This window comes from Aphelocoma coerulescens, chromosome 1 (genome assembly GCF_041296385.1).
Source record: "Aphelocoma coerulescens isolate FSJ_1873_10779 chromosome 1, UR_Acoe_1.0, whole genome shotgun sequence".
NCBI classification, from domain to species: Eukaryota; Metazoa; Chordata; class Aves; order Passeriformes; family Corvidae; genus Aphelocoma; species Aphelocoma coerulescens.
The window spans coordinates 92,207,684-92,231,375 of record NC_091013.1 but is presented as its reverse complement, the minus strand read 5'-3'; the positions used below and the strand labels follow the sequence as shown (position 1 = coordinate 92,231,375).

Genomic DNA, 23,692 nt, shown 5'->3' with positions numbered 1-23,692 from the left:
GGGCTGCCGCAAAGCGCCCGGCCGTGCCAGGGGCCGGGGTGAAAGTGTGCGTCGCCCCCGGGGGCGGAGAGGCCGGCGGGGCGGGGGTGAGGCAATCGCCTGGCCGAGTTACGCTCCGGGGCGGTGGGGACGAAGGAAAACAAGAGGAGGCGGAAGAGGAAGAAGAGCTTATTTCTGACAGGAGGGGAGGGCGCGCTTCTACAGCGCTGAGCTTGCAGGGCAGGTGCGCCCACCTCTCGCTGGTGATGCAGGGGAGCCCGGCCCGGCAGCGAGGAGGAGCTGCTGCGTCCTGCCCTGAGGAAGCTTTACTGTAAGCTGCATTTAAAACAAAACTAACTCTCCTGCCCCCTCAGTTTTAGCAGCCCTGTGCAGATGCATGGCTTGTATTCTTTTTGCCCACTACGCGATACTGGGTGGTCCCAGGAAAGGTGGTGCAAGTGGGCATAGAAGCATTGTGCCGGCAGCAAGCATGCAGCCCGGGGAGTTCGGGCATCCCTTGGTTGGGGTCCCATTAGGAGCCATGTCCTTGAAAACGATTTGTTACCCAGGACCAGGAAAGGTAAAGACGTGGTTAGGGCACAGAGTTTAAGCTCTGTGGCTTGCCTGTCTGTATCCGTCCGGATAAAGTAGCACCGTTTTGTGCATCAACCTGCTGCTGGAGTATTTAGGAATGCATAAATAAAAGTAGGTGCTCTCTCTGAATATGAAAAACATTAGTGCAAATATGTAGGAATTAGCAGACCAGTCTAATTCTGGGCTACTCAACATCTGTACATGCTTCACGGGTGGTATGACACTTCTGCAAAATCCAGTGATGTAAAATCAGACTAGAACCTTATCCATCCTCTTTGCCATAAATAACGAAAGCAGGGGTGTTAAAAGGGCTCAACCTTCCACTGCAAGCCTTTAAGATCCGCCCGCCGGCCACGCAGCGTTCCCCACTCCTCGCACAGCGCGGCACCTTTCCCGGCCCTTCTTGAACTTTCCTCTCCACCCGCTCCCTCGGCTTTCTCGGTAGGTGCTGGGCGCGGGGCTGGAGCAGCGCAGCCCCGCCCGCCGCTCCCGAGCGGCGCCGGGGCTGCGCAGCCGCGGCCGTGCCGCGCACCCGCGGAGCGCCGGGGAATGGGAGCAGCGCGGAGCCGCCCGCTCCTGGTGCGCCCGCCGCTCTTGCATATCCAGCGTGATGCTTGAGCCGTCAGTCACCAAAGCGGCGACGGAAGGTGAAAGGCAGCAGGCTCGCCGTGCCCCGGGGCTGCCTTTCCAAGCCGCGTTGCCGTCTCGCGGCACCGGGCAATGCAAATCCCTGGAGTGTGAGCTTGCTCTCTGAGGATACAGGTTGCGGCTGATCTGACTGTGCAACCCAGAGCTGCTCTGTGCCGGCATAAAGCTGTGTCTGTGCCTGATGCACAACGACTCCAGCAGCCTGAGGTGGGCTCTGCCGGTGCCAAAGGAAAGTAGTAGCAAAAGAGACTAGAAGAACCTGTAGTTACTCTAGCAGGAGGGGGTAAACGGCAAAATCTACGGGTTTCCCCCGAGAAAGAACATGCTTTTCAACCCTACGCAAACCTACACTTTAGTTTACTTTCAAACTGAGTCAGAGGGAGAAGGCAGAGAAGGAAAGGATTGTGGTTTCTGTGTGCATTTGGTCTAGAAGCTTCTTGCTGCTCTCGATTTGCAGTTTAACATGGATGAATTATTTGGCTGCAGATGAGATCTGTAGGAGGTACAAAGCTGGTTCTGTGCATAGACTGTAGACCCTGATACACTGAGGAACACAGAGAGAAGCATCTGAGTTGGTTCTGGTCCAGCAGGTCTAGCAGGTCTTGTTGGGGGAGGCACAGCAAAAATATAGAAGATAATTCTTCATGTAATGAGTCTGTACAGTGCTAAATTTACAATCTCCAGTCAGCATTAGCACACAGGTTCTCTTATGCTCTCAATTCATCTGACATCTTTTTTTCATCTGCATTTTCTAATAATAAACCAACTATATGTTGGTTTAAAATAAACCTTTGGAGGTCATTCTGTCTTATGTTTGGCAATGAAGTTTCTGTTTGGGACTGGTACCTTTTCAGCCACGTGTTTTCTACTTCATAATCCAGCGTTTAAAAATTGCAGTGTGTGTAACTGGTCTCAAATTATCTACAACTGCCAAACATGCTAGAACCAAGTCTAATGAAGTAATAAGTAGTAGAAAGGAAAGGAGATCTTTTAGTGGAGATCATTTACAGATGGTACACAGCTCATATTTCCAGCCATCACACTGTTTTCAACACAGCAGTGCAAGCCCTTACATAAGTAATTTAAATACTGCAAGCAATGTTCCTTAGTAACTTTTCAAAGACTGCTTAGATACTGTTTGGGGGCCTCCCTGAAGGGCTGTATGTGCAGGGCTTTATGGAAAAGGGGACAGAGACAGCAGCAAAAAGTGAGTGTTTGGGGTGATATCAATGCCATAGTGCTTTCAGTAGGGTATGGATGGAGGGAAGGCAGGTTGGAACGGTCTCTTTTCTAAGCCTCTTTTAAGGTCTGCTTGTAGTACCACAGCATTGTAAAGGAGCCTCATGTCAGGCCTGTTCTTAGAAGATACATTGCAGACACAAAGGAAAGATTTCAGAACTTGAGGGTACGCTTAGGTGAAGAGAAAATGAAAATTTTGGCAATAGCTCTCAGGCACAGTGCAAGGCAAGTGAGATGATTGCCTAAGGCAGCAGAGAACGTCCTGAGCAGTAAAATGTCCCGAAAAAACAACAAGTTCCAGCAAGACTCTAGAACCACCTCCCAGGACATGAAGCCAACCTAAAGCTGGTCATCGACATGCTAGATTTAGGAATAGGTTTATGTATAGACTTGCTAAAGATAACAAGGCTTGAACTCAAAACCTAAAAGGTGCCATAGGGCGACACAGCTCAACTTTATCGACAGATCCTACACAGGCAAGAGCAGGACTTGAGGTGACCTAAAGCCCATCAAGATGGGAGAATCTTTGGGGTGCTGTCAAAGCGTTGACGCCATGGCTGGAGTCAGTGTGATGTATGGGATGACCAAAGCCTCACCATGACACGCTGTGGCCTGGAAGTTCACTTGCCCAGCTGTGTTGATCATGCTGGCACCGCAGACTCCCTGGAACTGGGAAAAGAAGTGAGGAATGCGTGTCTGTACAAGCTCAAAGATGACATTTTGAGATAACAGCAAACAGAATAACCAAAAAAGGAACGACCCTGACTATTCATTTGTGATTGGAACAGGAACTGAAACTGCGCTCATCAAGAGCCCTGGGTTCATGCTTGATTGGCTTGAAAGGGCTGAGCACAGGGTGTAAGAAAGGAATAAAGGCAGAAGCCACACACTGTGTGTTGACTGGGACTGGCCACCAGCTGGCAGGTGGACTGACAGCCAGACATCAGCAGAGACACCCCTGATGCCAGCTGCCAGGGAATACAAAATTCAACCCAGCGTGGCTTGAGTGTGGTGAAAACCTTCCTGGGGAAACTGATACCGAAAAGATAACTCATACACCATGGGCAAGAGTGATAATTTATGCACCCATGTTATTTGAAGTAAGGCTTTAAAACATTGATTGATTGCAACAAAGGGCCAAGTAAACTAGTTTGTTTGGTTTTTTCACTTGGCATACATTTCTTCTGAGAGAGTGTTTGGTTACTGTCAAAATCCCAAGGAAACCCCAGAGGCTCATCTGCTGGTGTGTCACACTTATACTGAGCTGGAAAAATATATGGCTCAATAGATCAGGGATAGCTTTAATGATTTCTCCTTGCTGCATTATAAAAAATAACAGTGAAAAGAAGGAAGCAATGCTCAGTTGATGGAATTGCACATTTTTTTGTTGCAATAAGCAGCGCTACCATTGAAGTCCGCAGTAAGGCACAAACCTTCATCAGTCTAACCCTACACTCTTATTTTGTGTGACATATCAGTGATAGATTTTTAAGCTGCCTATCACCTGAGTCATGCCCTGCCTGTTCTTCAGTCTCAGCTTCACTGAGCTATCCCGGTATTCCTGCTTTCCCTTGCTCCCCAACAGGATATAGCAAATTATGTTCCGTGCCATCCTTTTAGTTTAGGAGGGATAAAGCTGTTGTTTTTCCATATTCATTACCACATCACTTCAGGCTGCAGTAGATTGGCATGGCCCACACACATTTTCTGCTCCTTTTCGAATGAAAGCAGTGGCGTTACACTCATCCCCTGCTTTAAAACCGAGCAACATTTACAGTGGAGTGATCTGAGCTGTTACATAGCAGGCATGCAAATGAGACTCAACCCTTCCAGCGCCGGGCTGGAAAAGGGCTCTGTGTCTGCATTTCCCGGGGATTTCCGAGATGCTCTGCTCCCTGTTCACCAACAGATGTCAACACTTTCCTAAAACTACGGGCTGTAGGCCTTGCAATTAGGCAAGGTCTAATTTTTTAAGAATTATTAGCTAGTAAGGTTATGATTTATTCCATGCTTCTGTACATGGATTTCTGTTATTTGGTGATTTCATTTATGTGATATGTGCTGTCCTTTTTAGATCCCAGGTATAGATTTTCAAAAATAGTAAAATTAATTATAATTCAGATGTTATTTACCTTTCAAAATGCAAAATTAATTTTAAAATACCTGGTCATGTTTCATCAGCTGCTTTCATATTTTTCTTTCCTTGCCTTGAAAGCAATTAAGATTACTGGACAAATGTATGTTTAGACATTAAGATTTTCTATTTCTTTGCATCCCGTTAGCCAGTGAATGTACCCTAATGTGTCCATGGTAACACCACCAGGAAGGATGGGCAATTCATGTTGTTTTTTTCCTTTTAAACCACAAAAACATTTTACTAGGCTTGAAAATTGTAATGTTTTGAAACCTATTGCTGTGAAGTGCCACATGAAAATAATGCCAATAACAGTAATTACATGTGGCAATTGTCTGATTGATTCTGCTGCATTTTTACTAAAAAAAACCTTTGTTTTTTTAGGCTTTATCAATTTTCTGTCTATTTCCTAATAACTCTTAGGACTGTCATTGTTAAAAATAAATAAATACCTACAGTAGCTTCCTTTGGTAATTGCTATCTTGATCTAATTTTGGAGTTCTCATTAATTTGCAACCTAATCTACTTTTTCTATGGCTCTATTTCCCTTAGACATATTTAACTTTGTTTTTTTTTTACTTTTATTATGTAACTCTGGAAAGGTTTTCATAATGTATTTTCCCCTGATTTTGTATTTCCCATGCAAGCTTTCTTGCTTGGCTTCCCCCCCACCTCTCCATCCCTTTTCTCCTGCTGTGTCAGAGGAAGTTCAGATTGGATATTAGGACCATTACGGTGTCTCACTACATGTCACCATAAAAAATATCTTCCTTATAGCCAAATCTATGAAATCCAAATCTACCCTCTTTCAGTTTAAAACCTTGTTGCTGATGAACAGACATAATGAAAATAAGTATTTTTGTCTCTTCAGCAAATGCCAAACGTCAGCTTTCCTCTCCTTGCTCAATTTGTTGATAAACATGGGAAGAAACAAGAGTCCACCAATTCCTTACTGCCTACAGACTTTGCAGCATTCTTGATTCTTAGTTACTGTGCAGACAGCTAGGTTGCAAATCTGAAAGAGAGGAAAGACTGGGAAACCCATGGGCCCATCCTAATGAGGAAGAACAGCCAAATCCCTAGAAATGGTGTGTCTCACTCACTTAGGCTGCCTGTGTTCCTAACAGGTGAGACACCTCAGTGCCTCTTTTGTCCTGTACCTCACAGATACTGCACAGTCCCATAATTTTTACTCATGGAGGTCCTCCCATGTTTTATAGAGACCCTAAAGACTCACCTGAAAGTGACTGACCACTTAACACACAAAATCTATTCCCATATTCACCCTTAGAGCTCCCCCAGCTCATCTGTCTCACAGATATTCTTCCTGAGTGAACCAAGGGGTATTCCTTCCTTTGTATCGTGTCTCTTTTGCCTGTGTGTGATGTCTTTTGGACAGCAGATGATGGAATCTTAAGTCTGCATTTAATGAAACCAAATTACCTTCCCATCACATTTTTGTCCCTTTTCCAGAGACAGAAGAAAGGCTAGGAGAGTACTAGTCATCTGGCAGGGTTTATAAATGTTTGCTCCAATAACTACTCTCAGTATTCTCACCTCTGCAGGGAGTGGGAATCCTCTGGAGGTGAGAGGTGAAAGGGGGAGGAGGGAAGATGAGGAATTGAGAATCTTTGTCTTGAGACACTGTCATGGAGAATTTTTACTTCCACATTAAGAGGGAAGGCAGGTAGGAGCAAGATCTTCCTCTTCCTTCTGTGTGTGCCCAGGTCTAGTGGTTGTTTCCTCCTAATTGATGTGAGACACAGCAAGCTCAGTCTTCTACAGCTTCCTTCAATTCTTGTTAGACATGTATGTTCTCTGTCCCTGCTGTTTTCTCTGTTCTCTCTCTAGAAAGAGGAGATAATCTGTAGTTGTGTCTGGTCTGGGTCTGATGTGTGCACTTCTTTCCTTTTCTCCACTCTGAAAGGCTTAATACAATTGAAATGGAGAAATTGTGATTACATAGGAATTGGGTATTCTGTTACATGGTCACAGTTGCTTTCAGTCAAGAGAGTTAAAATCCTTTCCAAAACAGCCGCACCTTGTTCTGGATAAATGCCAGGGTGCAGCAGTGCTCCTAGGCTGAGAGCATAGGATGTTAGCTTTCAGATCCTGTGATAAGAAGAAAGGTGGGGGCTAAGAAGTTTGCTGAGCTTACATCAGACCTCGTCCTGTGGGTCGTCCCCATGTAGAATAACTGAGCATCCCAAGCACAAATACAGGCTGGGTGGAGAATTGAGAGCAGCCCTGCCAAGGAGGACTTGAGGGTGTTGGTTTCACCAGAAGTTCAGCATGACCCAGCAATGTGTGCTGGCAGTGCAGAAGACCAACCATGCCCTGGGCTGCATCCAAAGCAGCGTGGTCAGCAGGACAAGGGAGGGGATTCTGCCCCTCTGCTCTTGTGAGGCCCCAGCTGAGGTAATGCATCCAGCTCTGGGGTTCCTAGTACAAAGAAAACACAGACCTCTTGGAACAAGTCTGGAGGAGGCCATCAGGATGATCAGAGGGCTGCAGCACCTCTCCTATGGAGACAGACTGAGAGAGTTGGGGTTGTTCAGCCTGGAGAAGGCTCCAGGGGCACCTTAGAGGGACACCTCAGTAGAGAATTTCTTCCTAACATCTAACCTAAACCTGCCCTCTTTCAAGCCATTCCCCCTTGTCCTGTCATTGCATGCCCTCACAAAAACTCCCTTTCTAGCTCTCTTGTAGCCCCCTTTAGGTACTGAGGATGGTAAGACACTGGAACAAGTTGCCCAGAGGAGCTGTGGATGCCCCATCCCTGGAGGAATTCAAGGCCAGGTTTGATGGGGCTTTGAGCGCCTGTTCTAGTGGAAGGTATCCCTGCCCATGGCAAAAGGTTTGAAACTATATGTTCTTTGAAGTCCCTTCCAACCCAAACCATTCAGTAGTTCTGTGATTCTATCATTTAATATGAGCTGCTGAAACTATCCACCTGCTTTTCCTCTCCCCTGCACCATGATCAGTGTGTCAGTGTAGGTACATCAGTACTGAATCCACAGAAGCCGCCAAAAACCTTCCGTATTTTCTGAGGCTGTGTTACTTTGCTGCGTGATTCATAGTACAACACCCTAAAGCACTTAGACCTCGTATTTGCCTTTACATGTAGGGCTTCTGCAAACCCGGGGACACAAAGCTGGGACTCAGACTAAGCCAGCAATCAAGCTGGGACTCAGACTAAGCCAGCAATCAAGCACTGGGCAGTGTAGTTTTTATCCTATGTTAATCAGCAGCTTTGACTCATCAATAATATGCAAAACAATAGTGGACTCCCGTGACAGTTTTGGTGAAAAACAGAGCTTCTGGGCATATCCAGAGGATAAGCAGTACTGTCATTCTTGATCATGTTGCCGTTTCTAAGCACCCTGAGGCTTGTGACAAATCCAGATCAAGGATGCAGCTTCTCCAGGACTTGCCATTTTCGTGCATTTGTATGACAAGATTTGCTTTCAGGGTAGCCAAATATGAAGTGTGCGTGAAGCCTGGTGCTGGCACGGGATGCTGCCAGGGAAAGGTCCACACCCCTTCAGAGCAGTTCCTTCCCTTGCCGTGGGCGCTGTGCTCAAAGTCACTCTTCTGAATGCTGAATGACACAAACTGGGTGGGACTGGGTCATACTCCAATACCTCAAAGTCTTCCTGTTTGCACCGCCACAGCCGCCCCAGCTCAGCAGAAGACAGGTTTGGGAAAAAGCTGAGCCAAACTTTCAAACTGAAGGAGCCTTAACAACAGAGTACGTGTCACTCACAGACCTCAAAGGGCTTGGCAGTCAAGGTCAGTACACTCTCCTTACTTCACAGGTGGGAAAACAGATGAAACAAAGCTATGGGACAGGGAAATTATTTTCTTGAGATTGTGAAGCAGTTTGGATCAGGGACTAGGGCATGAATCTCCTGGGCCCAGACCTGCTCTCCCGGGTACTGTGCACCTTAAACTCACAGTTATTGCAGGGGAGCTGGTAATCTCCATCATTTTTGCTGACTCTCCTCCCTCTCACAGCACCTCCTAATACTAAGCACAGGCTTATAGTGCCTAAATGGAGGTAGAAAAGTGCAACTTTGGGATACAATGTTGCAGCAACAGCATGTAGCTCTGTATGTATCCAATTAGGAGCTAAAATGTGAGCTGCTGGTTGAATTATGTTGTGCATTGTGTTGATACAGTCCTTTCATTTTCTCGGTGTTTCTGTGTAAACCACCTCTACCATACAAGTTCCTAGTAGACTTCCTGGAGCCTCTGGCACTTCCCCTGTTCAAATAAATTGCTAATGGGAAAGTGAATACCTTTATTTCCCTGTTTTCCTCCATGGTGCATAGCAGAATTCATTGAAACAGTCACTTTGTCTCCGTAATTGTGGTATACTTGTCACTTCTATTTAAATGTGTAAACAGTGTGATAAAGCTAAACAAGCAAACAAAGAAACCAAATCCCTGAAAAAATTGTATCCACAAATCTGACTCCTGTTTGTTTGGAGTTCCTACTAGACAACAAAAAAAATTGCTCTATGCGGTTGTTACAGCTGTTCCTTGTTGCTGAGCTTTACTGGAATGGATGTTGGCCTTCTCTCCACCAGGCAGGAGTGTCCTGGAGATGAACCCCTGTGCCACCTATGAGCAGTTAGTGGATGGTGTCGGGCCGTGGGACTTCACTGGAGGTTTTGTTCCCTGTGAGCTGCTCCTTGTTGGAGAAGATGCCTACCCTGTGCTCCTGAGCGCTAAGAAGCAGGTCCTGATTGCTGTTTCACACTATGGGAAGGGCCGCATGGTGGTCGTTTCCCATGAAGGAATCCTGAAGGACCCTAAGTTCTCCCAGTTCCTCAGAAATGCTGTGGAGTGGCTCAAGCCTTGCCCAGAGGCCCTGGTTGGGGTTCATCCTAAGTTGGATTCCCTGTCCCAGGTGCTGCTCGGGGCTGGCACCCGAGTGCAGGCGGGGGCAGAGCCCAGCCCCTCCATGGGGGTGTTCTGTATGGATGCCTATGACAGCTCCCAGGCCAAAGGCATTGTGGAATTTGTCAAAGGGGGTGGAGGGCTGCTCGTTGGAGGCCAAGCCTGGTACTGGGCGAGTCGACACGGCAAGGAGAAGGTGCTGTTCGAATTCCCTGGGAACCAGGTGACCAGTGTGGCTGGCGTGTACTTCACAGGGAACGCCGTGGAAAAAGGTGTCTTCAAAGTCGCCAAGAAGATTCCCAAGATCCCATTAGTTGTCCCGTGAGTATCTGAATTGCCCTCTCTTTAAACCTCTGATCAGGTTATGCAGGTGAGTTATTTGTACAAGATTTGGGAGGTGAGAGGTGAGGGTGATGGCGAGTGCTGCTTCTTTAATAGCCAGGATGGAATTGTTGCCTTCCAATCTAAAGGGGACCTTCCCATTCTTTGCAGCTGGAAAGAATGCTGTCTTCAGCTGCTTCCAGGTCAGCTGGGCCAGGCCCAGGGAAACCATTCAAGGGGAAGGGAATGAGGGGAGCCATCTTTTAGAGCAGCCTGCCTGATCAAATGTACCTGAGTGAAATGCAGCAAAACAGGAACAGGAGGAGAAACTCCTCCCCTGCTCCCCACACATCTCTACATTTAGGGCAACTTTCCCACAGCTGAAAACCAGGTTGGAGAAGAAGCAGCAGGCCAGGTCTTGGGGCCAGGCTCTGGCTGACAGCTGCTAAACCTGTTTAGCCTGTTCCTTGCAGGAACTTGCTTCTGCAGGTAAGACCCTGGAGCTGGTCAGAGCTGAGGCTGGGTGCCTCCTCCCTTCTCAGCTTCTGACATAGGCTGTGGGCAGGAAATCTCAGTGCTCCTGGTTTGTTTGGGATTCCAGCCTGGCCCTTTGGGTCCAAGATTATCAGGTGTAAAACTCAGGGCTGTTACAACTCATATTGTACAGCTGACTAGACACTGGAGTCCTGGATGTTGCCCTGCCATCTTCCTCCCCTTGCCAATGGCTATGCCAGGCTCTTTCTCCTGCCACTTTCTGCTGAGTTACACAAGACACAGCAGGTTCTCCAAGGAGCCTTAGTGCTGCTGCACTTCCTCTATGTGGCAGCTTCATTTCACTGCAGTGAAAGCCACAGCAATTACAGTAAATCTCCCTACAAGTCTTTCCTTCACAGCCTTTTCCTTGCGGATATAGAGCACTAAATTTCTAGTATTTTCAAACAATTAATGGAATTTGATACTTTTTGTTGTTCACCAGTAAAGGTCATAGAGAGCTCTGCTGTTGAATTCAGTGAAATGCTTAGGACACAGCTAACAAATCAGGTTGCTTAATTAAAATTTGCTGGTTGCTTCTTGTTACCACCTGCACTGCACAGGCATGTTCCCACTGCTTCACGCACAGGGCATGGAAGAGGGAGAGGGGAGAGGAGTTCAGAAGAGAAAAACTACATCACAATTAACAAGACTTCAAATGCTAACTAAGGGTGAATTACAACCTTGTTTGGTTGTTTTTGTGGGGATTTTGTTTGAATCCAAAACAACAGAGAAATTTAGATCTCAAATTTCTGTGTAACCCAACAGCTCTGTACATCTGGGTCTTCCTGCCAGATTTGTGTGCAGAGAATCAGACTTCAGTCTGAGGCAGGGGCTGTGCCATATGCCTGGGCACATGCTCTGTGTGACAAAGGGTATCAATAAACTAATAATCAAAGAAGAGCTGCAGATTTAATTCCTGTCCTGCGGGCATGAAGAAGGGCAGCATCATTTATTCTCGCTGTGTTGGCTGCAATGGCCGTGTAACAACAGATACTTCACAGGTGCTGAGGGAAAAGAGTTTGGCAGAACCAGGCGAAAGTGTGCACAGAGCAAATGAGAGTAATTCAGCATGTCTTTCTCCACAGTGACATATAGGAGTTATATGGAAATAGCAGAGATAAGAGAGCCTTGCACAGCCTAATTTCTTTTTATTGGGGAGATCAACAATGTGAGCTGAGGTGTATGTGTTAAGGCTCTTATTCAACTTCTAGCCACTCACTCTTTGCCTGTGTGTCTGCCTGTCCATGTAACCCATCTGTCCTAGCACTCCTTTCTTCAGTTCTCAGCAGTGGCAGAGCTTGGGAAAAGACACAGAAATGTTTTGGCCTTGCCTAGTTTGTAAAGGCTAGGGGTGGGGCAAATAGAGAAAGTTTCTCTTAAAGGAGGTATGCCAATTCCCACATTATGTCCAGTTTAAACCTGCAGTTTTAAAAATATGAAGGGTCTGATTTTTGAGTTTCTACAATGTGTTTAGATTTTTCAAGTGGCTCTTCAAAGTCAGAGGTCTAGAAGCTTCCTTTTGACCTATTCATTCCTTTATTAAAATGAGGTCTGAGATTCCTACATATTTGCTTGGCTGAGGCTTTAAAAGGAGAAAAATGAGGTATTGATGAATATTTTTTTTTTTTAATGGAAGAACTGACAGCATGATGTACTGGGATGGAGGAGAAAGAAGAGGCAAGGATGGCCACTGAGAATAGCTCAGTTGGTTAGAGTATGGTGCTAATAATGTCAAGGAGGTGGCTTTGATCCCTGTATGGGCCACTCGCTTAAGAGTTGGACTCAGTGATCCTTCTAGAATCTAGATCCTTCACTCAGAATATTCTGTGAAATCAAGAGCTCCTTAAGTTTCAGCTATGACACCAATTATTTTGTGCCAAGGATTCTGGACAGGGGGCTAACCTGGACCTCTCTTGGTTCTGCAGGCACCAGGCCAACCTGAGCCTTGATGCCGAGTCTCTCCTGCGCGGTGTGTCGGAGCTGGATTTGACGACGGGGGGCATCCCCTCCACCTTGCTGGTGCACGGAGCCCTCTCCTTCCCGCTGTGCCTGGACAGCTCCCACCGCTGCCTCTTGGCTGCCGCACGCTACGGCCGCGGCCGCGTGGTGGTGGCGACCCACGAGAGCCAACTCTTCTCCCCAAAGCTGGCCAGATTCCTGCTCAATGCTGTCTCCTGGCTGGATGCCGGGAGGAAGGGGCTGGTGGGGGTGGAGCCCCGCCTGAAGACGCTGTGCGGCCTCCTGTCTCAGGCAGAGGTGAAGTCGCAGGTGTCCCAGCTGGCAGGCGGCTTCAGCGTGTACTGCTGCTCTTCTTACAGCGACGGAGATGCCGAGAGGATCCACGCGTTCGTGGCAGAGGGAGGTGGCCTGCTCGTGGGGGGCCAGGCCTGGTACTGGGCTTCCCAGAACTGTGGCAAAGCCGCTGTGGCAGAATATCCTGGCAACAGGATCCTGAACCGCCTTGGGCTGAGCATCCTGGGGCAGAGCGGCCGGGCAGCCAAGTACCCGCCCGTGGGCCCGGGGCAGCACTACCATTTCCGCAGGGCGCTCCTGCTCTTCAGCACGCAGCTGCAGGAGCGCCAGCAGCTCACGGAGCCCCTGAAGGGCTGGCTGCCCCGGCTGGCACAGGACTGCGCTGCCTTCCTGCACATCCCAGCCCACGACTGCCCGGCGTATGCTTCGCTCCACCGCATCCTGACCAAAGTGCTCAAGAGGAGTGGGATCCCGCAGGTCAGCAGGCACTGCCCGGTCAAGAGCAACTCCAAAGAGGCAGTGCTTCTCTGCATGGCGACCGAGCTGTCCCTCACCATGACAGACTGCGGGGCCCTGCTGCAGAAATCTGCTGCTGGGGTCTGTGCCCTCCCTGTCACTGTGGAAATTGATGGCACAAACCCAGGTGAGGAGTTACCTCTCTTCCTGTCAAGGCATCCTGTTGCTGGGAGCAAGCAGTGGGGTGCCTGCCCTCAGTGTGCCTGTGTCTGTGGATGCCTGAACGTGGGCACAGATGTGCAATTTCACCGTGGGCTTGAGAGGAGGCTGACCTCAGTGCAGTGGCAAACAGGCTCCTTTTGTGGCCAGCCCTGATGTCAGCACCTTGAAACATCCCATGGAAGTCCTGCTTCCTCCCTGTTGGTGCACAGGCACTGGCTGGAGAACCCCTAAAAAGTGCCACAGGGCACCTGCACAGCACAATGGCTTTGGCAGGAAATCTTCTCTGAGAAACCTTGGACTCCACACTGCAGGTTGTTGTTGCCGTAGTTGTGCTGATACAGCTGTCTATGGAGCCATCCTACAAAGAGGTGGGAGTTAGAAACAAAAGGTTTATTTGTTATCTAGGTAATTTCAGCCTGAGTTATAGCACAGTCCCACAGCTCAGTGTGTCAGCACAACGGAGGGAAGATTTGGTTTTGGGGGTGAAAACAAGAGGCTGGAAGTATGGTGGGAATTTCTTGGGCTGACACCATCACTGAAGCCAAGGTATTGAGTAAATATACCATTAATGATTTATCTAAGCTTAGGCCTTGTACCTGTATCAGCTTGCTGAGATTCCTGCTCACAACTGATATGTTTAAACTCTGGGTTAAATTCCACTAGTAAGCTTTATCCCCTGGACAGATTTTTTTGGTATTAGAATATGATTTAGAGGAGTTGTTTCCGAATTGTTCTAATGAGCTAAAGGAGGCTGTTCTGGAATGGCAATGTCTGAGTGCAGTGGCTGTGCAGAGAGAAAAGTTGTAGAATAACTTCTCACTGGTTTTAACACTAATGACTCAGGACAAAAGCAGAAAATACTCAGAATTTGTGTCATTTCACATAAACAAAAAAGAAAGAAAAGCTAGCAAACCCTGCGCACCATTTCAAAACTGCCTTTCATGCAAATTCAGCAAAATTGAGATGGTAAAACACTGGTAAAACACTGTGATATAGTCTAATTTGCATTTTTCCTTGGATTGGGTTGTGCTAGACAAAACTGGTCCTGCTTTCTTGGATGACAGGAAAGGTTGTAAGCTGGGTGCTTAATGACAGTTCAGCTCTTTTTAGGACTTCTGGTGTTTGGTTTGAAATATGCCTAAGTAAACTTTATGTCAGAACTAGGGAGTGGAATCTGCCTGATCAGTACAATAGAGATGGATCCGTTTTGCACTGTAAATTCTGTAAATTGCAAGTGTTTAAAGACATTCATGCTGAGGAGACTTGCATTTCCGTGGGAAGACTGTCTAGAAACATGCTGAATTCTAGTGGTACCCTTCTTACAGGTCCACCTAGCACAGAATCATCTTTTGAGGCTTTCTCATCACTTCAATCAGCTAGAAATGACAATTCCTGGGGGCTCTAGTTTGTGCTGGACTAGTCACTAAGGAAAAAGGTGATGCCACTGTTAGTCTGTTTTTTGGGAAATGTTTTATGACCATTACAACTTCAGCCATGTTTAATACCACCACAGTTGGCACCTCTCAAGAGGGCTTTAGGATAAGAGGATCTGAGTGTAGGAGGTGTTGAGGTTTTGGCTTCTTTTTTTTCCCCTTGTTTTTGAAGGATAGTAGTAAACACATTTAAGCTTTGCATTTCCAGAAGTTTAAATCTGGGTGGGCTTGCTTGCTAATGGTGTGATGATTTTGTTCATTTCTTTGAAACTGTGTTTTTGATAGGTTGGGTAAATGCGAGATGGTTCTGTGAGTGCAGAGCAAGGGAAAAGGAAAGGATGGAAGATTATTCTTCTGTTGCAACTTGAAATCTCCAGGATCTCAGATGGTCTGGACAAGGAAGTGCTTGACCGTTCAGGACTGTTCTCTTACGTTTTAGGAAAGACAGCCTGGAGGAGCACAGGACTCTATCTCCCCGAAGGGCACACAGCAGTTATAACCTGCCCTTGCCTGGTGGTCGGTGCTGGTCTGAAGGTAAGCTCGCTCTGCCTGGCATTGCTTTACACCTGTGTATTTGTTGGTTGAGCGCTCAAAAATAGCACGGGGAAGGGTTTTCTCCCTAATACCTTTCCCGCCCTTTCCTACTGCTGCCACCCTGTGGCACTTTAAATGCTTTGGCCTCATTTTTTCACCTTGTGTCCTCACACTTTGCTTTTGCATTCCTCCTGTTCTGTGTGCTGGTGGGATAATTGTGTGTGGCTGCTGCTTGAGGGCTGTTGTTTTTTTGTTCTGTTACGGTACAAAAAAACCTGATCAAGGTGATTTTCAGGTCCGAGATAAGTACTTGGGCCCTTCTATGAACCAGACTTGATTCCATCTCTCCAGATCTCTCATAAATTCCTTTGATGGTGCTGTCAATACTGCTTATGTAGATGTATCCAGATGAGATAGGCACTATTACTTGGGATCCTGTTCTCTGCAGAATACAGCAGAGATAAATGTTTACCTGCTTGGATATTTTTTGCAGCGACCTTTCTGCAGCTGAAATGCAAAGTTAACTCAGGTGCTTCTGTCTGATCCTGAAGCCATATGCAGTCTGTTTTACTGTGAGAGCTCTAAGGAAGAGGCACAATAAAAGAAGCCAGTTGTGACCACATCTCTCCAGCTCGTGTTATAGGAAGTGACTTTGATGCTGGTGAAGGGTGGAGGAATAATCAATGCAAGTGCTGTGCAGTGGAAGAAGTCACTGCAGTACCCTGACCTGCTGGTGAAGGATGTAGTTGAGCCAGGAATACTAGAAGTACAGCTGTAAAACTGTCTGAGACAGGGCTAGCATTAACTTTACCTTTTCTTTTTTACTGTGTTTACTGCTTCTGGTCACCACAGGCTGAAAACTTGAACTAGGCTGGAATCAGAAAGCTGCTTCTGTGTGCGTGCTCTGCAGGGACAGTGCTGCAGTGGAGAGCTCAGGGTGCTGAGGTCAGCCTGCCAGGCCACACTGGCACACCTTTGACCAGCTGTTCCTACACTTCTGCTTGCCAGGTGCAGGTTGGGTGTCACACAGATGACCTCTCTCAAGCCAAGGAGCTGAAACGGGCACCAGTGGTAATACGAACCTGTGATGTTGCCTGCCAGAAACAATCCATTTCCTGCCTCTGGGGTGGCCTCATTTACATCGTGGTACCAGCAAAGAGTGTCCTGGGGAATGTGCCCATCACGGTGGAAGGGGCAGTCAGAGCTCCTTTCTTCAAGCTTGGTAGGTTTGTTTACCTTGGTGCTTTTTGCATGAGGGCTGCTCACAGACGCCATTGTCCCAGTGACTGAAAGTAAAGATTGTGCTGTGCTTAGGAAGGTCTTAGAAATACTTGGATTTAGGAATACACAGCTTTATTTTCCTTGCTATGTTGTCCTCTGGGATTCCCATTTTTCTACTCATTTTTAAGAAGGGTAGAAAGGAGGTCCCCAGGAACCACCAACCTGTCAGCCCCAGCTCTGTGCCTGGGAAGATCATGGAACAGATCCTCCTGGATTATATGCTAAGGCATGGAGGACAGGGAGGTGATTTGGGACAACCAGCATGGCTTCACCAAGTCCAAGAAAGATGGGGACAAACCCTTTAGCAGGACCTGTTGCAATAGGACAAGGGGCAGTGGTTTTAAACTAAAAGAGGATCAATTCAGATTGTGCATAAATAAGAAGCTTTTTGCGACGAGGATGGTGGAACACTGAAACAGCTTGCCCAAAGAGGTGATGGATGCTTCATTCCTGGAAACATTCAAGGTCAAATTGGGCAAGACTCTGAGCAACCTGGTCTAGTTGAAGATGTCCCTGCTCATAGCAAGAGGGTTGAAGCAGGTGACCTTTAAGATCTCTTCCATCCAAACTATTCTACTTTTCTATGAATCTCTGCTTCTGGGTAGGTCATTTAGTCACTCTGAGCCTGTTATGTGGCTGGGAGTAGGTGAAAGAGCTTTCACAAAATGGGCATGGTTTGTCCACACTAACATTTCTTGGAGGCTGGAGTTGTTATTTCTGATGGAAACCGTTGTGCTTGGGAGAGGGAGACTGATCTCTGCCCCGGCAAAGCATTCTTTGTGCTTTGCCTGCACTACTGTGCCCCCATATGGACATTTCTAGGCCCTACAAGACATCTCTGCTGAATGTCCTGTGTTTCCAGCAGTCTTCTCTCTTCTCTCTTCTCTCTTCTCTCTTCTCTCTTCTCTCTTTCTCTCTTCTCTCTTCTCTCTTCTCTCTTCTCTCTTCTCTCTTCTCTCTTCTCTCTTCTCTCTTCTCTCTTCTCTCTTCTCTCTTCTCTCTTCTCTCTTCTCTCTTTTCTCTCTTCTCTCTTCTCTCTTCTCTCTTCTCTCTTCTCTCTCAAACTGAACAGAACCAGGGTTGTTATGTGAAACAGCAAATCTCTGCTGGACAAAAAGAAATTAGATACTGGAGAAACTTGATGCTTCTTGTTCTCTGATACAAACCAGGGATCTGTTCTTGCTATGCTGTTCTGTTATATGCCAGTCCTTTCTGTTTCCTACCTATTAAAGAGCCTGAAGAGGCTTCCCAAGAACAGATTGAGGACTGGCTGTTTAACAGCCACCACCCTCAGTCATGCAACTACCACATATTGTTTTCCAAGAAATTTTCATGGCCGTGGTCTCTTTCTCCGAGCTTGACCTCTGTGAGCATACTCCAAAGTCAGAATTGTGCTTAACTTGTTTTCTGTGTTGTTGCTGTAGGGGAGACCTGTGAAAGGCAGTGGGAGGCCTGTATCCGGCACTACCCTGCTCCCTGGGCAGAGCTGGCTGTGGAGAATCTCATCCTGACGGTGCCATCTGACAGCATCCACCACATGGAGAACCCACGGACGCTGCTGACCCTGTGGAACGAGATCATGGTGGCAATAAGCAAGTTGGCAGCCATACCAGCAAAATTCCCAAGGCCAGAGAGGATTGTAACAGATGTCCAGATCTCATGTGGTAGGTACATTGCCATATGGCCTTCTCCAGGGCTAAGAGGCAAGTGGCCTCTAGCAGCAGTGTCTGTTCCTTCAAGGTTATTTTGCTAAAACCAGACTGGGAACATATGTGAGGTGTTAAATGACTGTGACCCTTGCATAATTGTGAGCTACTCCATCAGGGTGGAAACGTGGTAAGGCAGGGCTTGAAAAACATACTGACCTTTCTGTATGCTGCTCTCAGAATTGGTGCTGTCTCCTCAGCTGTTCTCCTGTCGGGGTGTGTTATGATGCAGAGCTGCTGACTGCAGTGGCTTTAGCTCACATGTAGTTACTCATTCTCCCTCCTGAATGCACTGCAGAGCCAGTACAGCTGGGAAGCAGTGACCCGATTTCTATTTTTTCTCTGGCTCAGCCACAGGACTGTTCACAGGACAGTTAAACCTCTGGGTGCCAACTTGCTGGAGGTGGGCTCACAAAGGTTATTGTGGGCAAAGCTTAGCCTGAAAAGATGTGTGCCTGAGATGATGGCAGTGTGGAAGTAGATCCAGTATTGCTGTCAAAGGCCAGGAATGTATATTTTTGCAGCTGATGTTCCCCCACTCCAGCTTTTCCAGTTATGAACTGAGTGCCTTCGATCTAGAATCAAATTATATGGTAAACATGGAGCTTCACAATAAAAATTTTGCTCAGTTGTTTTCCAAAATAAACTGGTTAAATTCTTCATCCCACAATGAGACAAGGCCTTGGCATGAGCCCTGATGCCCTAAACTTTTGCTAAGCTACAATGGAAAGAATTTGTGGCACATCTTGGGAGTGTTAGGTTCTGCTATGCTGAGCAAATGCCAGTTAAAAATATCATTGTCTACAGACATAAAATTTCTTCTGGCTTGGGTGGACTAAATGGTTTCACTCACATTTCTGGATCTGAACTTTTTGGGTGCTAGTGATTGCTAATTGCATATATCCCTCTTATTAAAAAAGAGGAAGCTCAAGATCTTCACTAGTTCCTGCAGAAAACAGTTCCAGGCCATTCATGTTCATGTTCACTAGCTCCTGCAGGAAGAGGATTGCCATTCCTGTTCACTCACCAGGCTGCCTGTGTGAAGGGCTGCTTATCCCCTGCTACAACAGGTGTTTGAATTTGGGGGCATTGCTCTTGCATGAAGTTTTTGGAATCTTCAAGAAGGAGGACCAATTAGGGAAGAAGACACCAAGGAGACATAAGTAAAAGCCCTTTCAGTGCAACTTTCTTGCCTAGCAACCTGCTGGGAAGTTGTTTATGGAATAGCTATCCTGCAAGGTTACAAACAGGCTTAGGTATGATGGGCTTTGCAGCTGTTAGGCATGACAAACTGTGTTTTCCATGTGTCTCATCCACACCACTGCCACTGGAGTGCAGGCCTGCAGTATTCCCACTCTGCACAGGAGCACTCAAGGAGTGCCATGGTGCTGAATCACATTATTGCATGGTTGCTTTGGTGTCAACTATGCTCAGCCTGTGAGAGTCCAGGTGTGTTCTGGGCAATGGCCAGGCTTTTTTCCTCATCCTAAAACCTCAACTTCAGTCCAACCATGAGTGTACATTTATGTATAAAGAGGGAAAGCAGGTGAAGCTGTGCTTAACTGATGGTTCAGTCCTGCCTTTACTTGTTGGACTGTTGTTAGGGTGACTGTTTGTTAGGGTGAAATTTGCTATGTTTCCTTATGTCACACTGGGAAAAGTTGGTAATTCATGGTAGTAAAAAAAGTGTTGTTTGTGAGAGGGAGGAAAGGCACTAGAGAAATGAAAAAAATAAAATAGTCACTTATGTCTCAGAAGCACTGAGGTGAGCACTTACTGGCACGTGTTGTTACCTGTCTCCTGCAGGCTGGATGCATTCTGGCTACCCCATCATGGGCCACCTGGATTCAGTGAAGGAGATGTTAGATGTGAAGCATATGAAAACTACTGGTCTTTGGGGTCCCATCCATGAGCTGGGACACAATCAACAGCAGCAGGCATGGGAGTTTCCTCCTCACACCACAGAGGCCACATGCAACCTCTGGTCTGTCTATGTTCATGAGGAGGTGCTGGGCATTCCCAGGCATCAGGCCCACCAGGCACTCAGGCCACAGTGTCGGAAGGAAAGGATAAAAGACTATCTGAAGAAAGGTGCTCAACTGAAGGACTGGAATATGTGGACTGCTCTGGAGACATACCTGCAGGTAACAGGGAAAAGTGTGTGTGTGTTCTTGGTGCAGTCACTGAAGCCTGTGTCAGAGGGATGTCTGCAGCCTGGTGGCTGTAGCTGTGAAGCCTTGTAAGTGTTTCATTACTCTCAGGGTTTATCTTGGGCCCAGAAAGCACCTGAGAAGTAAACAGGCAGAGTGCCTAAAGCTGATGTCTCCTGAAAGCCTTCCTTTGCCAGATTTCGGCTCAGCCACTCAGGGAGATAGCTTAGTGCTATGTGCTAATCTTTTTCCCTGGAAGAGAAACAGGAACTGCTGCTTGTTATGCAACATTGTAAAAGGAGGATCAAACTTGAGCACAGCTCTTTAATCCAGGGCAGATTTCCTGTGGGATAGTGGGCTAGTTGTCAAAAAACCTTGACACTGTAAAGTGTCTAGAAGAGCCAGGCTTTGAACAGGTGAGTTACATGGCCTCTTACAAAACACACGAAGAGGAGGGTATTCATATCATTCAATGCACTGGGTGGAGCCAGTGTAGTCCATCAAGTGACAAGAGGATGGGCTCAGCTTATCCTCCTGCACAAGGAACTGGATCCCTCACTGTGGTCGAGACTCTAAAACGTGAACCCTGTCCTAGATTAAAGTGCATTCTCTCGGGAAGCCTGCAAGAGAGATTTCCCCCTTTCCCTTAATCCTCCTAGAAACGATTAGCCTAATGGAGAGAGCACTCAACCTGATTTTAACTGGGACTGCAAAGCAGATGTCCATTATGATAGCTTAAGCTACTGACTGTTGTGAGGTGAGTATCCCTTAGCTCCCTTGTCTGAGAGCTCTCACACTTCATATGAGCAAAAGAATATTTACCGGAGGAGTATTGATCCTGCTTTTTCCACATCCTGGAGAAGCACCTGGATCATCAAGCTGAAGAGTCAGCCTCTGGGGTTTTTTTGGTGAAATGAGTAACAAAATATTGATACAGAGTGAAACAGTTTTAAGAAGAGAAATTTTCCCACAATACCTTACCAGTTTGGCCACTGCCTCACTGCCTCACCCACACTTATAGGCTGGGATCTCCCATTTCCCATCTCCTATCTGGTTCCTAACAGGACTGCTGGAATAAATGTGACATGAAAGAACAATTCTAATTCTGCAACAGCAGTTTTTCTGTAAGAATTCCTTTTGTTCTTTACTTAGCCAAAGCATGCCCTGTTCATAATATCTCCTACCCGTTTTCTCAATACTCTTTGTTCTCCTGTGCTCCTTCTTTCTAGCTATTCTGGCAGTGCCCCCTCTGATGCTTTTTCACTGTCTCCAAAGCAGCAGCTTATATAATAGGTTGCTGACACTTCTGGCTACTCCCAATGTATCTTTGATCTCTGTTTGTTTTGGGAGGCCAGTGTAATGGGGAGGTATTTTTCTGTACTTTAGTGCTGTTAGTTATGTTCTGAAGCCGGAAAGTTGGATGCTTTCATCTAAATTTACATTCGTTCTAAAAGACACTGCAGAGGCCTGTGGATTTTTCTACTGTGTGTAACACAGGAATAATGCCAGTGAAACGGTAACTTAATTGTTTTTACACTGTATTCTTTTCCATCAGTTGCAGGAAGGGTTTGGCTGGGACCCCTTCACCCACCTCTTCTCTGACTACCAGAAAATGTCCTCCATCCCAAAAGACAACACTTCTAAGATGAACTTGTGGGCACAGAAGTTTTCTCAGCAGGTGAATAAGAATTTGGCTCCATTCTTTACAGCCTGGGGATGGCCTATCAAGAAAGAGTTGTCTGTGGAACTGTCCTCTCTACCCAGCTGGGAACAGGATCCAATGAAATCCTACAGACCATAAAGGAAAACTGCCTAAATCTTGGTTAGCATACTAGCTATGGCCTATCTTTTCCTCCTTGTGTGCTACATGATAGCTCACTATGTGCTTGGATTTATGCTGGATTCTTCAGCTTCCTGCTGCCAGTGGAGGCCAACCCCAACAGAAATTCAACAGGGATCAGCAGATCAGCAACCACCTAGCTATCTTCTGAAGGGTTAAATAATCAATGAGCTTTGTTCTGGGTTCTTCACCTCAGGAGGAATGTAATTCTGAGTCAATTCAGTTCCTACAGAGCCTTTCTCTGATGTAATGGAAGTTTTCAGGGTGGACCAGTCACTGGACCAGTTTCAAGGACTTTACCATGAGAGTATAGATCTTTAAAGCAAATAGGAGCCTGCACAATGTTGTATTCTTAAGTTATAATCTCAGTAACATGAGATTTTCACTATTGTTTTTATTGCCCTAAAATCTCAAATTTTTAATTCCTCTAATGATGCAGAACTTCCACACCTATCATGAAAGTGGCCTTATAATGCTTATATACAGGTTATATAATGCATAGTTGATGCTGAAATGCTGTAGGTTTCTTCCTACATTCTATGTCTGTGTGACCCAACAACTATATTTATGTGAACAAGTCAATTTTAAGTTGTAGCTGTCCCTCAACCATAGCCTGACATCGAGATACATGCCGATGAAGATGGGAGAGTGGAAACAGGGAGGGGATTTGATTGTAGTCAGTAATGGTTTAACTTGTGGACTCATCAAAGGTTAAAATACAGGCACTGACCTGACAGCCTGAGGGAGCAGAGGGAAGGGAGGCAACAGTTCATCAAGACAGAGGACTAGCCTTTTCCAAGGTACAACAGAAGTTCATGTTACTCCCATCTCTTTCATAATTGCTCAGCTATTATGGAGTCTGGAAAGCACATTAACGCTTAGCCTAAGAGCTCACTAGTCCCAGCCTATTCCTTATGTATCATTAATAAACTTTAAAAGTCACTGTAGACTTGCAGCTTTTGTATGTGGTCCTATTTTCATGTCTCCGTGCCCAGTAAAAAAAGGCCTAAATAGAACTGACCTGAATAGAAGTGGCCTTGGTGGTAAAGTTGTTCAAAGTTGAAAAAAACCACCATGGAAGTCTCCAGTCTGTGGTGTGGCCTCATATATGTCATAGTGCCAAAGGAGGGCACATTAGGCCAAATATCAGTCGCAATTAAAGAGTCTGTGCAGCCTCCATTCTTCAGGCTTGGTAAGTGGTCCCAAAATCCAGCTGTAGCAGGAGAATAAAAAGGCATGTCTGTACTTAGGGCTTACCCGTATTTTCCCGGGTTTTTGTGGGTTTTCTTTTTGTGGTCATGTGTGTAGAAAATGTCAAAATACGTAATGTCCCAGGAAAGTCTTTGCCTTAAGCTTCACATTTCCTAGCTCATAAAGTATATTGATAAGACCTTCAATTAGGAATTAATCTCTTTCCATGTTCCCAGTATAAGCATGTCTGAGACACCTTTAAAGTGGGTTGAT

The 23,692-nt window shown here is 46.5% G+C and overlaps 1 protein-coding gene across 4 annotated transcripts; it reads left to right on the top strand.

The window, feature by feature from the left end:
• The first annotated feature begins 23 nt into the window (after nt 1-23).
• Nucleotides 24-23,183, top strand: TCAF2 (TRPM8 channel associated factor 2). Of its 4 annotated transcripts, XM_069017585.1 has the most exons (9): nt 900-1,014; nt 8,269-8,386; nt 9,186-9,819; nt 12,279-13,249; nt 15,157-15,251; nt 16,260-16,473; nt 17,957-18,196; nt 20,045-20,382; nt 21,944-23,183. In XM_069017585.1, the coding sequence occupies exons 3-9, from the start codon at nt 9,203-9,205 to the stop codon at nt 22,187-22,189; spliced, it is 2,721 nt and encodes a 906-aa protein (XP_068873686.1). In that variant the 5' UTR covers nt 900-1,014; nt 8,269-8,386; nt 9,186-9,202; the 3' UTR covers nt 22,190-23,183. The 4 variants fall into 4 exon arrangements, with proteins under 4 accessions (XP_068873677.1, XP_068873667.1, XP_068873686.1 ...); XM_069017576.1 differs by lacking the exons at nt 900-1,014; nt 8,269-8,386 and adding an exon at nt 24-310; XM_069017566.1 differs by lacking the exon at nt 900-1,014 and adding an exon at nt 24-310 and having other exon boundaries at nt 8,269-9,819.
• Nucleotides 23,184-23,692: the final 509 nt, after the last annotated feature.